At 52.5% G+C, this 15,201-nt stretch overlaps 1 protein-coding gene across 10 annotated transcripts in view; it reads right to left on the reverse strand.

The window, feature by feature from the left end:
- The window catches only part of JADE2 (jade family PHD finger 2), a 134,242-nt gene that overhangs the window by 14,212 nt on the left and 104,829 nt on the right, over positions 1–15,201 (reverse strand). For all 10 annotated transcript variants that reach the window (XM_019421972.2, XM_019421969.2, XM_019421973.2 and 7 more), the window contains 6 exons: positions 14,181–14,338; positions 9,513–9,673; positions 8,641–8,852; positions 7,278–7,445; positions 5,744–5,860; positions 4,014–4,478 (listed from right to left, as the gene is read on the reverse strand). In XM_019421972.2, the coding sequence (XP_019277517.1) occupies positions 4,014–4,478; positions 5,744–5,860; positions 7,278–7,445; positions 8,641–8,852; positions 9,513–9,673; positions 14,181–14,338 (1,281 nt within the window). The remainder of the gene's footprint in view (positions 1–4,013; positions 4,479–5,743; positions 5,861–7,277; positions 7,446–8,640; positions 8,853–9,512; positions 9,674–14,180; positions 14,339–15,201) is intronic.

Below are 15,201 nucleotides of genomic sequence, written 5' to 3' on the forward strand. Positions count from 1 at the left end.
GGAAGACAGGAAGGGACAGATGGGGGTTAGGGCAGAGGGTCCCATGCCTGGAAGGACACATGAAAGGAGGATGTGCTTTTGGAGATGGCAGAAGGTGAAACAGATTCAAATCTGGGAGACTGAGCAGGCATGAAGGGAAGGCCGACTCCCTTGCTGCAGGGTGTGTGTTGGGGGAAGGGGGAATGGGGGAAAAAGGGCAGAAAATCGATAGGGAGGGCTTTACAGGTGAGAAGCTGGAGGGGTCTGGTCTGATGAACAGGAGGGAAGACTGAGGGCCCAGAAGGGGGAGCCTTGAGGGAGGTGGAGCCAGGGTGCAGACAGGTGATAGGCTGGGGAGTCTAGAATGTCCCAGAACAAGGCTGGCTGACAGGAACCTTGGTGGGGTTTATCCACTCACCACTATAGGATTCCTACCAGGTAAGGCTCTGCCAGGTATGTGGTCTTCACACAGGGATAAGGGCACAGGCAGTGAGCTAATAATGCCACATGGGGTGGGGGTGAAGAAAACAGGGACAGTGAAGAGTGGGGAGCCTGGAGGTGGTACTGAGCAGGGAAACAGAAGGCTGAGTAGGAAGGGGGATTTGAGGATACAGGGTTACTGATGAGGGAGCACTCTGAGGTGGCGACTAGGTTTCAGTGAGATGCAGACACTAATGGGTTGGAAACATTCTAGATATGGGAGCTATGGGGGCTGAGGAGCCAGAGTTCTGGAAGCCAAGGCTGCCTTGGACAAGGTAGGCTTTGGTGGGAGGCCAAGAAGAACATGATCTGGGCACTGAGGACAGAGTAAATGGGGTATGACCAACCTGACAAGGAAGCAGGTGGGTGGCAAGTATGGGGAGGGCAAGGTCTTCTCCTTGGTAGAAGAAATAGGGCCTTGAGAAGATCCCACATGTCCCTCCTCAGGGAGGGGGGCAGATGTCTGAGAGCTGCCCCCACCCTCCCAGGCCGGGTCATGCTCTTGAGTAAACTCCTAGTAACTGGATCCAGAGCCACAGGCACAGAGGCCCTGCACAGCCCGAACTGCCAGCACGGTTGCTAGGGGACACCAGTCGGCGTTTGACAGGCTGCTCATCGGCACCGCAATTTTTTTTGTCAGCTGTGAATAACTCTGGGAGACAGCAGTGGCCATGCCTTCCTGAGCTGCCTGCTGGGGCCAAGGCCGGCGGCTGAAGTTTAAGGAAAACACATAAAGGCTGACCATAAAGTGGGACTTCAGGCTAGTGGCAGCAGAGTGGCCCTGCCTTCTGCTCTCTCAGCAAACCTCTTGCCTGGCCTCGGGGGGACACGTCGATCAGGGAAGATACCGTTTCATTCCCAGGTCCTAGCACTGGGCTCACGCTTTCAGTCCTCCACGGAGCCCCTCTCTGCAAGCAGCCCACTCTTCTAAGAGCCAGAACAGCAACAATAACCACGATGAACAGCAGAGGTCACTGTGCTCCCACCACCACTGTGACTCCAAGGTCAGCTGGCTCCTTATTCCCATTTTACAGAAAGGAAACTGAAACTCAGAAGGCACAGAGCCGGGAAATGCTGGAACTGAATGCAAACCCACAACTGCCCAAGGCATCAGTCTCAACCCCGACTTTGCCTCCCTGATGAATCCAGCCCAAACTGGCCTGGTGCCCAGTCAGAGGCTGGATACTCTTGGCCGTTGGCACTGGGCCACGACCAGGCCACCAACAGTCATGGGTCTCTGCAGAAAGCCTCCCCTGTGGCAGAGCTCTCAGCCCTGTTCACTCAAGCAAGCCACCAACGCGGCTCTGAAAGGCCCTGAGGCTAGACCTGGAGGGGATCAAGCTGGCACAGGGCTCTCTGACTCTCCACAGCTTACCAGGGCTGCACACGCCCTTGCCTCACTCTCAGCTGGCACCCCTTCAAAGTCAGCCCTGTCTCCTCTTCCTGGAGGAAGAGTGGGTTGGTTCACACCTGACTGTGGAGAGTCCCACCAGAGGCCTCTCTGCATGGCAGCTCTGGTTGCCTGGGAAGTTGCTGGCATCCTAGCCCTTGACCTTGGCCCCTTAGCCACATTTGTACCAGCTGACAATGAAGGCAAGAGGGTGGGGGATGCTTTTGCTTAGGAAATGTACAGAATAGGAGGTTAAGCCAACATCTCTCCTGGTGACAAACCCCATCCCCCATCCAAGCCCAAATTCAACTCAAACCCTAGAAAACACACATTCCTCTAATATGTCTGTCATTCATTTTCGAGAGCCCTAGTTTCTTCACCTGCTCATTAGGGCCAGGAGAATCTACTTTGCCTCTACTTTCAAGATAATGATTAAATAAGTAACCCTGCCCCCTGGCCTCCCTGCATTGTCCAGGCGGAGCCAGTGGGCTGACCAGCAGGACCGGGTAGGTCAGACTTGAGGGGTCTTTTGGAGAACAACAGGAGTAAAAGCAGGGTGTTTGCACTGGAGGCCTGGAGCCTGCAGACTCAGAGGTGGCCTGAGGACAACTCTGGATGCAGCTTTGGTCTCTGAAAGTACTTGATGTCCAAATGTACCTGATGCCACTGCCACATGACACAGGAGGCTGGGCTGCCCAGGAAGTAGAGGCTGCAATGTAGATGGCCTTGTTCTCTGCCCTGGCTGGAGCCAGGGACATCTGGTGTCCCCACTCTCCACCTCCCCCTTCTGATCTGGTGGCAGGCTGGCTGCCAGGCGGTAAGGTTCCCTCTCAGGCCATCAGGGTCACTTCCCCCTGACCAGGCCTCAGGGCAGAGGAGTACGGCTGAAGGAGATTGGGGAAGCCAGGTCCAGTTTCAGAGGCTTCACCTCAGGTTCCCTTCAACACGGCACAACAACTGCGAAGTTGTTCTACCCATTTTACAGACTTGCCAACGAGATGGACATAAGAAAAACAGCTGCCTCGGGTCATACAAATCCCCCTCAAAGCTTTCACTCAGGATTGTTTCCTTACAAGGACTGGGGAAAGGACAGACATGTGTCTGTGCTCATGCATGAAAGACATTATGACATGATCCCATGTGCTCTCGAACCCCAGAACTGAATGTCCCTAAAACAGCACCTGGGGTTCAGAGAATATCTGGTTTCATCTTTAGATTGCCTCCAACTTGGTGGTAGTACTTTATGCGTTGGAGGAAACACAGTGGGAAAGTAAAGTCAAGTTCAAGCGTATTCTCCGTGGAAGGTGTAATCTCCTCATCTTTTCTTCTGGGATAGTAGGAGGGAATGGAACCTTTTGGGGGCTCCCATGCTCCAGGCAGAAAGCAACTCTCACTATCCCTTAACCACCACAGCTCACCCCAAAGCCATGGGGTCTCCTCATCTTACTCTGCTCCCAGAACTACCACCTTGGACCAAGCCAAGACCACCGATCTCCTTAGTACACAGCTGGGGGTAGTTTCAGCCAACCCATCCACCATAGACCCAGTGACTGTTTGGAAGTTGCAGCCAGAGGGACAGTCCCTGCTTAAAACATCCTGCAGCTTCCACACACACTTTGGTCCACCCACTCAGCTTCATCCTTCTACTCCACACAGGCTGACTGTGTCTCCAGCCCACCCATATGCCCCCACGCCCCACGTTAATACCTGTTTTCCTTGCCCTGGTCCAGAACATGCCTGGTGGGCTAGTACAACTTGCTGCAATTCCCAGTTTCTCCCCTGCCTGATTCCAAGCTGAAGTTCATGTGTTGGGAACAGGCTACAAATGGGGACAGAGACCAACAGAAGCTTGAAGCCTGGGTTGTGCCCCAGGTCTGATGCCCTAGAGCCTCAGGAACACAGCAGGGCCCCTACCATTCAGGCCCATAAAAGGGTTGGGACAAGAAGGGCTCAGAGATCCAAGGGCTAGAGGCTTCCCTGTTCTGCATAGTATAAGTTACCCCCACCTTGTCAGGGAACTGGAAGCCCTCAGCCACTTGGCCAGACATCACCATTTGGAGTTGGAGAGCCATGGCTGCTGTAGGGCAGTGTACATGGGGTGGAAAGACCTCCTAGGATGCCCACCAGACAGGCCAGAAGGTGGAAAAGTGACAGGGGGACTCACCCTCTCCAAGTCCTGTCGTAGGTGTGTGAAGAGCTTCAGGCGGCGGTATAGGACGTCCTGCTCCTGCTGGGCCAGGTTGTCCACCTCGTCAGTCTTGGGGGTCAGCAGTGGCTGATTGGCGTTGGCTTTCCTCTTCAGTTTCCAGTACTGGTAGATAAAGTCAACCAGTGCCTCAGCTAGCTCCAGCCGCTCAGCCACCTCAGCGGGCTCCACCAGCTCGTAGAAGTCTTCCTCTAGCTGCTGCAGCCGCTGTTTGCGTAGGGTCACCTTCTCCAGGTCCTCACCAGCTGAGCTGGGCTCCGCGGGATCAGAAGTGGGCTCACCCCGAGGGCCCCCGTCACTGTGCTCCTGGCAGAATGACTTGAACTTGACCTCGTCATTGTCCGCTAATATAGTCCGCATTTCCAGGCCATGGTCAAAGGCGCATGTGACGTGAAATGCTGTGACACAGGAAGGCATGGAGCACTAGAGGGAGAGGAGGGGAAATGTTAGGCATGAGGGGAGCCCTGGTAGGAAGGAAGAAGGATGTAGGCCACTCTCCAGGGTTCCACTGAGAACCCAGGATGCTGGTGAGACCCTATATAAAATGGCATGGACCCCCAACATCCTGTGGGTATGGAAGGAGCTGTGGTATGTGGGAAGGGGGAACTCTGGGGGAGCTTGAGAGGAAATGGGTTTCAGCACCATATATCCTGGGGAAATGGTCAGGTGATTTGACAATCCTTTGGGGATTAAGCTGCATAACTATGTGGGCAAAATGACTTTGGAACAAGAGGCATCAAAAGAAAGGCTGGTGGCGGGTCACTGCCTCCTTTCTGCAACATCATCTAAGATGGGGAGTCATGTCCCTCCTTTGTCCTCTGGGAAGAGGTGCTGGACAGGAACCCCTTCCTTCTCTTGTCCAGGCAGCTAGGGCCGACTCAGGGACTGCTCCTCCCTCACAGCCTTGGATGATGGCTGTGATCAACTGATAAATGTTTCAGGAATACCCCACCCAAATATTAACGACCACTTATGTCGCACTCACAAGTCATTTTGAAAGTCTTACAAATGGGTGGAGGCACATCTAGTGTTTGCAATGACAACTGTTGCTAGAGAAAGAAGGACAAAAGATGACCCCCACTTTCCAATCTATAGACCAGCAGCATCGGGTCACCTGGGAACTTGCTGGAAAAGCAAATTCTCAGCCCATTCTTGATCTATTGAAACAGGACCTCTGGGGATAGGCCCAGAAATGCGTGTTTTAACAAGCTCTCCAGGTATTACTGACGCACACCAGAATGTGGGAACCAATGCTGTGGAAAGACTGGTGCAGCCCTGTCCTGTTTGGGGAGAGCCTATTAGCTCAGCTGGACGAAAAGTGTTTCCTACCCCTCCCACATGTTTGATGTCAGATGTGAGGTCATTGTATTTATTAACCCCAAAGACAGTCGCTCTTGGGGAAAGCCAGAATCCTTCGGCAATGCAGTGATGTGGTGAGCCTTTGCTTCTGCACTCTACCCCATGCCCAGAGGGACTGGGGATGGAGGAATGCCTCTCAGGTGAGGTTCTGAGTCTGGCTCCAGTCTCAGGCCTCCATGGCCCATCAGTGGTTCTGTCTATAGCACTATGGGAGTAGGGTGGGGGTGGTGGCAGCTGTGTGTTTTCCAGAGGGTCCCAGAAGCACCCCTCTATGCAGATGGTATATGCAGGAGACCTCCTGGGCGACAGCAGGTGAATGGGCCACGTACCTGGATGCAGGTGCCTGTGCACTCCTTGCAAAGGCTGCACGACAGAGCCCAGCGACTGGCTGGGATATGTGAGATCTTGGTGATGGGCTCCATCTTCTCAGGGCACCCGATGCTGACCTAGGCAGGACACAGGGAGCTCCATCAGGCCTCTCATCCCCAGCCTGCCTCTAGGGATCCCCCAAATGGGAGGTGTCTGCTGAAACCAGGGAGTGTGTGCACAGGGCAATGGGAGAGCCCCTGAATCACAAGACCTTCATGACTATCCCAGGCTGACCACTGAGTGTGTTGGTGTTTCCTCACCTGTGACTAGTCTTAAACTGTGACTGTGTATGAGAGTGCACAGCAGTCTGTGTAACTGTGTATGTGTGTGTGCGTGCACAAAGATTACTTATTATAACATGTATTTATTTAATTTATGTTTCTGGGCAACAAGTAAATACCCCAAAGCAGCATTTCTTCTTGCGGGCTTCCAGAGCTCTCCTGGCCAATAGGGATGTGCCTTTATTTAGCTCTTCCTATCCCTCCTATGGGGAGAAACCAACAACCATGCCTAAGTCTTCTGGGCACAGCCCACCTCTTAGACCCAGAGGGTGCATTGGCCTCCCTACTGCCCATGTCTGAAGATAGAGGAAGGGCTCCTGTCCAGAGGTCCTAAACCAAAGGGCCCCCACGGTGGGGAGAAATCCTTGTTGGTTCTGCCTGTCTCTGCTGTGCCCAGCCCAGGGTACACTCAGAGGTAGTCCCAGCTTTCAAGATGTTGATCTGGGAGAAAGATACCACTGTCAACACAACCACTATCACCACAGAAGCCCACAGTGTGGGTCCCTGCAAGAACATTCAGACTAGAAGCCCGCGAAGGGGAGAGGCATCTGCTGACAGGGCCACCTGGCTTGCTTCCAGGCAAAGGCAGCATCAGAGTGGGGCTTCAGTCTGAGTCCGGGGACACAGCAGGGCTGGGTCAGAAACTCTGGTGAATGTCAGCATTTCATATTTCAAATAAAACAGCATGACCTTCCAGGAGCCCAGGGCTTCTAACTCAGAGTGGGCAAAGCCTGTTGCCCACAGTCCCCCTCCACCCAGACTCAGACCCAGGCTGACCCCTCCATCCCAGCCAGTTAGCTATCCACTTCTAATAAGCTCTCTGCCTGATTGCCTGATTTCCTTTTAGGTCAGCTGGCTTATTTTTGTTTTAAACAGGGGGGATGACACTGGTTGGAACCACTGCCTGGATTTGGAAGGACCCACAACATGCTTTCACCTCTACTCCGTGGCCTGGCATCTGCCCAGCTCTCAGACCTACCACCTGGATCCCCCAGTGTCCATAATCCCATTTACCCATAGAAACTACCACCTGAGTTCTGTCCAAGTCCACAGGCAAAGCTCTCTGTGGGTCGCTGCCCCAGTTCTTCTCAGGTGCCACGTGAGATATCCCTTTTTTATGCAAACCTGTGGCCTTCTTTCCCAGTGCTCTGCTACCAGAGTTCTGGTAGCAGACCCTCTTATCCAGGGCTGCCCCATCCCCCTGTCTGCCCACCTCAGGAATCCACAGAGCGCAGCTGACGTGCACCCACTTGGTCCCGCTCCTGGTGGGCTTCAAGGCTCCTCCTCGCTTGGGGCAGAGCAGGCACTTTGGCTGGACACCCAGGGCACATGTCCGGCACAGCCAGCTGCCCGTGGGCACCTTGAGGATCCCGTAGCATGCCTGGGAAGAGAGCAGAGTGGTCACAAGTTAGATGCAATGGCCATCTGCGTCTGGTCAGGGTTCAGCTGCAAATGGTCTCAGCCCCAGCCCGAGCTAGAAGCTACAGGGCCACACTGCTAGTAGGCTCTGGTAAGGAGGCCTCCAGAAGGATTCTAAGGCAAAGATGCCAGTCCTCTGTGGAAGGGCTCAGCTCTGCCCTCTGTTGGGAGGAAAGTCACTTTGGCCAGAGATTCATAGTGAGTGATGGATTTCAGAAGTGTCTATGAACTCCTGCAAGTTGAACATACATTTGGGTATGTTATGATACCTGAGGACAAGGCCCAGAGCTTTCTACTTTTTTTCATAGAGATTTGTGAAGGGGGCTCCTCCTGGTCATGCCTAGGACTTATGGATCTAAGAGCTACTGGGTATAAGGATAAGAATGAATGGGGGGTACACAGACAAGTGATGAAGCCCCTCTGAGCTCCCTAGGAAATATTTCAGAACCGGTGGATAAGGAGATGTGTGTGTGCGTGTGTGTGTGTACGTGTGTGTGCTAGAGTGGATCCACTGGGTTCCAGTCAAGTCTTCTATAAACAAAGCCCAGAAACACCCCACACCTGGGAGCTTTGGGGCCCAAGATCAAGAGGGGGGCATGTCAGGCAACTCCTGATTTATAACATCAATAATGATAAATACTTATAGCTCGTACTATACTGTTCTCAGCAAATAGCTCGTTAGAAGTATCTTAGTCATCACAAGAAATTACTTTTATCTGTAGCTGAGAAAATAGAGGTCCAGAGAGATTAAGAAATTACCCAAAGTCACATAGTTTGTAAAGGGCAGGGCCACAATTTGAAATCAGGAACCCTGGCTGCAGGCTTTGCTCTCCATCACTGCACGGTGCTGCCTGTTTAGAAGTTCAGGACGGTGAGGAGCAGAGGAAGAGGGGCACAGAGGCAGGGGGTAGGGTGTTCAGTGAGGGGATTTGATGGAGGCCCACAGGAAAAGGATGGAAAGAGAACCCAGTGGACATTCACTCCAGTCTGGCTGACAGGACTGAGCCATGGGGCACTCATTCCGTTCCCTTCTCCTCCCTTGCCCTTCTCAGGGGCCTACGCCCACAGTGCTACTGCATTCCTACAGCGAGAATGACCAGTTCCAGGCAGCAGCCTGGCCAAGCAGCATGGGGGAGAATGATTGAGAGGATGCCCACCTGGTGCACACAGACATTGCATTTGTCACAGAAGACCATCTCGTTGCCATCTTCGCCCTCAGGAGAACGGCACACATCACAGACGACGTCCTCATCATACTCAATGCCCAACCCCTCCTGTGTCTCAATGGCCCGTGCCATATTCTGGTGGCACTGGGTTTCCAACTCTTCCAGCACACGCTCTAGCGTCAGCTCATCCAGCTCTGGCCTCTCTGTGAGGACAGCAGGGGAGGGTGTTAGGAGCCTGGTCTATCAGGGCAGACGTGTGGATGGGTCTCCACCCACTTACTGTGTGACTTGGGAAAATGCACCCACTGTCGTGGGCTCCAACATCTGGAAACAGAATGGGCTGGACCATTCAATCTCAAAGACCCCTGGGGCTGGTTATGGTGTTCTGACTTTAGACACCCTGCTTGTGACCACATACACGTGTACATGCAGATAACACAGAAGTATCTCTGGGGTACAGCTGTGTGCATGCGGAATCCACTGCTTGAATTGTGTGTATGGCAGGGGGCTCAGGGAAACCTTCCTAGGAGATAGTAGTGGCCCATATCAAGTGTCCTCAGCCTCATTTATCATCCTAGACTCATTAATGTGTTCACTTACTCTTCGTATAATAGTCAGGCTTACTAACAATATTCTCAACAACTCTGGAAATTGCATGCTATTAGTGCACTCACCTGACAGCTACAGAAAATGAGGCACAGACACACCAAATAACTTCTCCAATCAGTAATACGGCGGGGACTTTCTCCTGTCTATGCAGTGCCAAAGCCCAGTTGTGCCCACTACCTTTCTGAGGGTGGCATTCAGAAGAAAACTCTGCCTGACCTGCCCCGATCCCACTCTTAGCCTGGCAGGTCACCTACCCATCTCCTTGAGCTCCGAGTTGATAAGCTCCAGCCAATAGGCATCAATCTCGTCCAGGTCATAGCGGCTGCCCCCAGGCCAATCAGGCTGGGAGCCCTCGCCAAGTTCAGAGCTGCTAGGGGACACCTGGGTAGGGGGGCCTTCCAGCGGCGGGAGAATCCTAGGAAATCAAGAGAGGGTATTATGAGGGGAGGGATCCTCAGCCTGCCAGCCTTACTGGGTCTGGCAGCCTCCAGCGAGTCGACCAGCCCAGATGAGGAGCTGCTGGACAAGTGTGATTTTTTGATGCTACTTCCTTATACTACCTCTTCTTGCCTGCCCACCCTGCAGAGACTCAAAGCACTACGGGTAAGCAGGAGAGCAGACCAAAGGGCAGAGTGTGGGTGGGGAGTGGGTGCTGACCTATTGTCCTGCACATCCCATAAACATCCATTCTGCCCAGAGCACTCTACTGGTCCTCTCATGAAGGCATCTGGGCCTTAGCTAAAGCTCCATAATCTAGATCTGCCCCGCCTGGGCCTATAGGAGTCAGCCTATGTGCTCTCACTGGGCAATGCCCAGTGCTGGCCACTGTGGGACAAGGGGGAAAGAGCGAGTGGGGCTTCAGGTCCTTCAGCATACCCCTCAAGGCTAGGGAGAGGCCAAGATTATCCCCATGTCCCCACAGGGGAAAGTGAGGCTGGGTCTCCTCTAGGGTGAGAAGGAGCCTTACCTGGGTACACTGCTGTAGCTCATGGTGGCCCTTTCCACATAAAGGGTCTACACTCCCAGAAGACAGTGTCTCCCACATACCTTATCATTCCCTCAAATATGACATAACCTGAGCAGTCAGTCTCTCACCATGGTATCCCCTCCCCCACTGCGAGATGGAGGCCTCCTCCCCTGGATATAAGTAAGGATGGGCCTACTACAGTCCCAGAATCATACTCCAGGGCAGCCCTCCCTTGGGTCATGGCTTTCCCTGAGGCAGCTACATTTGAAGGGTCCTGGCTGCAAAATGTGGACCCAAAGTCCTGATACACTATGTTTTTTAAGTAAACTCTACCCCCAACGTGGGGCTAGAACTCACAACCCTAAGATCAAGAGTCGCATGCTCTACCGACTGAGCCAGCCAGGAGCCCCCTGATCTACCACTTACTGTGTAATCTGGGCAAGCTGCCCAACCTGTCTGTGACCAGTGACCTCATCCAAAAAAATAAGCTAATAATAACAGTACTCTACTTTCTATGGTTGATAAGAACTAAATGGATGAATATGTGGAAAGCTCTTAAAACAGTGCCTGACACACAGTAAGCACTACAGGTGTGTGAGTGTGTATTTTAAGACCTCTAGATATCACTTTGCTCCTTCTGAGATGGAACTGGAGGGCTTTTTATCTGGGGAGGGCATAGTTCCCCCTCTTGGCTCAGCTGTGTGCTGCCCCTCAGTTCCTGATGCCAGTTCAAAATGCCAGCTCTTCCCACCCTCCACGGGTTGCCATGGTTATTGCTGTGGAGCCTGGCTTCCATCTGGCCAGCCCTCCCAGGGGCTGAGAGGCCCTTACTTGCCCAAGGAGCCTCCTGGGGTCGAAGGCAGGGCTGCCAGGGGTTGTACTCAGCGCAGACACGGGAAGGGAGGGCAGGATGGCACAGGGACATGGCTGAGCTATGGGGAGGATTCCTGGGCTCCAGAACATGCCCCAGGTGTCAGCCAGAGGGGCAGGAAGGATGAAGGAGACAGGCGAAAATGGCCTCCAGACCTGGAAGGAGGCTCAGAGAAGGTTGAGGGGAGTAAGGAGAAAGGGAAAGTGCTTGGTGCCACCTTTTCCCACACGAGAGGCCCATATTAAGGAAGGCCTCAGGTAATGACTAATGGTGACTCCATCCAGCCCCCCCTGTAAAATAGGTCATTCCAAATAGATGTAATACTGATACTCTTAGTACTATAAAATCCTGCTTTTCCTCACAAAGATCTTACTGGAATTAATACTTTTTAAAAACATAGACTAATTTTGTCTTGATGCTACTTTGTGTCCCCAGCGTATGCTCAATGAGGTTTTGGATATAACCTTAGAGTGCCCTACTACCTACTGGTGTAACTACCGACACCTGTGTTCTCAGTCAGAAAGTTCCTTTCTTTCTCTGAGAATCTAGGGTTAAGGGGCTCACACCAGAAAAGGCATTTCCTGTGTTTCCTGGGGATCTCATCCTCAAGTGTTACACCTCTTCTGGCTCTGGCTATGGAAGAAGCTATCTCTACCAGCTGGGGATCACCTGACCCTAAGCCAAGGTCTCAGTCTCGACTGTTAGCTAGCAGGACACAGATCAGCTGAAGAAGGCAGATGGCCTGGGCTGGAATCTGGGGGAGGGTCTCTACTTCAAAAGCCTATACCTACACCAGAGGCTGGTTTTGCCCTAGGTTGAATCTTCTGGACACAATGAGGGAGCAGCACAGGCCATCACTCAATTCATGATCAGGGGCTGAGACAGGTTCTCATTACCCACATAAATTTCAGACCATGAGGTAGGCAGACCTGCCAAAGGGCCAGGGAAGAATGGACAAAAAGGGAGACAGAGGGGGCTGGGGTAGCAGTGGGGAAAGAGCAATGAAAGCCAGCATGACAGCATGATGGGGGCACAGCCTCTCTCTGGGCCTCACAGGGGCAACCCAGTGCTTGTTCCCTTGGCTTGTGACTTCCTGGCCCAGCCCACTAGGCCCTGGCGGTCATACAGGGAATTCCCCAGAATTTCCCAACTTCCTCATCTATCAAATGGGGACAGTAAGATGTACTTTATAGGGCTGATATGGTAATTAAATGAGAAGATGAACATAGCAGGCTCAGCACAGTGAATCCTCAGGAAGCACTGCTGTTAATAGTTCTGACCATGGTGGTTGCTGTGCTGGCTTCCAGATAAGGGCCTTGCAATGGGAGGTGCCCTGGAAGATGGCGGGACTGGGCTGGAGGGAGATAGGGAAGACTTTGCAAAGGAAACAGCCCCTCCCTACCTCTAGTCTATCCTCTCCAAAGAGCACAGACAGGAGGGGAGTGCCTGGCTCCTGTCAGCTTAGAGCAGCTGAGCATATGCAGGGAATGCACCTAGAAAAGCCAGAGCAGTCTGAACACGTGCTCTCCTCTTGATGTCAACAGATAAAGCACCATGCAGGCAGACAGAAGCCAAGCTACTGGTATGGAAGCATCTGCAATTAATTACCCAGGCCATTGGATGTTTCCGGAACCACCTGACATTGACATCGAGGAGGGAGGACAGACAGCTGGGCCAAGCCTAATCAGGAATCCCCTCTCGGCCCAGCTGGTGGCCTGCCCCTCCCCTTTACTGCCCTGGGCCCTTGCCATGTGTATTCTCATTTCATCCCTGCCACACCATTAGGCAGCTACTGTTATCGGGCCCATTTTACAGAGGAGAAAACTAGTTCAAATAGGTTAGTGGTAGTTCTTCAGTCTGCACAGTCTGCAGATGTAAAGGTGTCAAACTGGCTAGGAGCTTAATCCACATTTCTGGCCCTGGGGAGGGGATGTGGAGAATACATTTCCTCTCCAAATCCCACATATTCTCCCTTCCAGAGAATACTAGAGCTCCCCTGACTGTCAGAGGGTCCAGCACTCAGCCCTCAGCAGCCACAGGATGAGCCCTGCCCAGCCCCCAGTCCTCACAGAGCACATAAGCAGCGTTCAGAGTCTTATCTGCCTCTGTAATTCCATGTCCAGCACAGGTCTGGCACCAGGCGGGCACTCAGAGGTGTGGCTACTGGAAAGCAACAGTGCCAATGTCAAGGGAGGTCAGGGCTGGAATCTTTGCCCCAGGCCTGGTCAAAATGGGCCTAAGTGAGAGCCATGGGGCTGCCAAGGCCAAGAGTGCTGGTGGGCCGGGGAGGTCAGGACATCAGGTCCCTCTACCCAGAGACATGACTTAGAGGGTTTTGTAGCATGCAGAAAGCATCACTTGGCTGACCTCTGTTGCTGGAGGCAAGGCCACAGTCATGAGGCACCACAGGTCTCTGTGATCCACAGACCTGAAGGCTACAAAGCCTGGAGAGGATATACCCTGACCTAGCTCCTACCTTGCCCTGGCAGGGAATCCTCCTGGGATTCCGGAAGTAACTGCTTCCGGAGCATCTGCTGTGTGTCAGCATTCAACTCCCTCCCACTTAGAACTCTCAAAAAGGAGTTAACAAGTCAAGAGCATGGCTTATTCCTGACTTAAAGACTATTTAAAAGCCTGGAGATTTCCCAGATAAGACCTGCTTGTGGGACCCAGTTGGGACTGATGTGAAGACAACTCATGGCCTGTTTTTACTGAGTGCTTGTGTGAGCCAGGTCCCATGCCAAATGTCTTCCAGGTGTCGTTTCCCTATGTCATCTCAACCACCATAGGGGGTAGATGTACCATCGGCATTCCCATTTCACAGACAAGGAGACCAAGGCCCAGGGAGGTTATGTTTCTGTCCCAATGTCAGACTGAATGTGAGTGGCAATTTGAACCTAAGTCATCTGGCTCCAGAGCTGAGCCCAAGTCCGGGCCCTCAGCCTCAAAGGCAAACTTCCAGTATTTCTGGAAATTTTCAATGGTTTGTGGGACCAAAGAATCTAAGAACAGAGACAGGCTACAAAGGTCCCTTGTCCCAGCCTCCCCTGTCTAGGGTCTCCCAGCCTGGGCTGCCCAACTTACCTCACCACAGGCTCTGGAATGGCCTCTGCTCCAGCCGGCACCTGCACACCCTTCTCCCATTCTTGTCGCCATGGGTCGGCCAGGATGTAGTAGTCATCCGGGCTGAGCTGGCAGGAATCTGGAATCTTCATGGCTGTGATCAAGTCTGTCCGGAACACCTGTCAGGAGCAGGAGTGGAAAGAGTGCCTCAGGGTGGTCTGCTCCACAGCCAGGGCAGGAAAAGGCAAATGCAACTCCAGTGGGCTTTCTGTCCGCACCGCACTGCCCCACTTTACTTCAAAGTAAGAAGCCAACACAAAAGCAATAATTACATTAACACACCTTCCCTGAACTCAGCACAGGGCTCTGCACAGAGATGTTCAATAAATGTGCTGAACGGAATTCACCTGTGTTCTGATCTGTTAAAGAACAGAGTTTGAATGATGGATGGGAGTGGAACTCAGGAAAGAGGAAAAACTTGCTGAGAAAGGCCAAAAACCTAACGGAAAAATCAGATGGTAGGAAGGCTTCTGTGAATGCAATACTGCCATTAAGTGACTGCTTGGGGAATTTCTACTGAAGGTTTAAAATTATGCTCCATTGCTCATGTCCTCAATCTCTAAATAAATAAATAAATAAATAAATAAATGGGTGCCTGGGTGCCTCAGTTAAGCGGCCGACTTCAGCTCTGGTCATGATCTCATGATTTGTGAATTCAAACCCCGTGTCAGGCTCTGTGCTGACAGCTAGAGCCTGGAACCTGTTTGAGTTTCTGTGTCTCCCTTTATCTCTGGCCCTCCCCTGCTCTGTCCCTCTCTCTCAAAAGTAACAAACATTAAAAAAAATTTTTTTAATAAATAAATAAAAACTTAAAAAAGCTGGGGGTGGGGGCACGCCTGGGTGGCTCAGTCAGTTAGGCGTCTGACCATGATCTCATGGTACTGAGTACAAGACCCTGAACTGACGGCATGGAACCTGCTTGGGATTCTCTCTCTTTGCCCTTCCCCTGGTCATGTCCTCAATCTCTCTCTCTCTCTCTCTC

Source organism: Panthera pardus, unplaced genomic scaffold (assembly GCF_024362965.1).
Source record: "Panthera pardus isolate Hobbes unplaced genomic scaffold, ASM2436296v1 HiC_scaffold_2, whole genome shotgun sequence".
NCBI classification, from domain to species: Eukaryota; Metazoa; Chordata; class Mammalia; order Carnivora; family Felidae; genus Panthera; species Panthera pardus.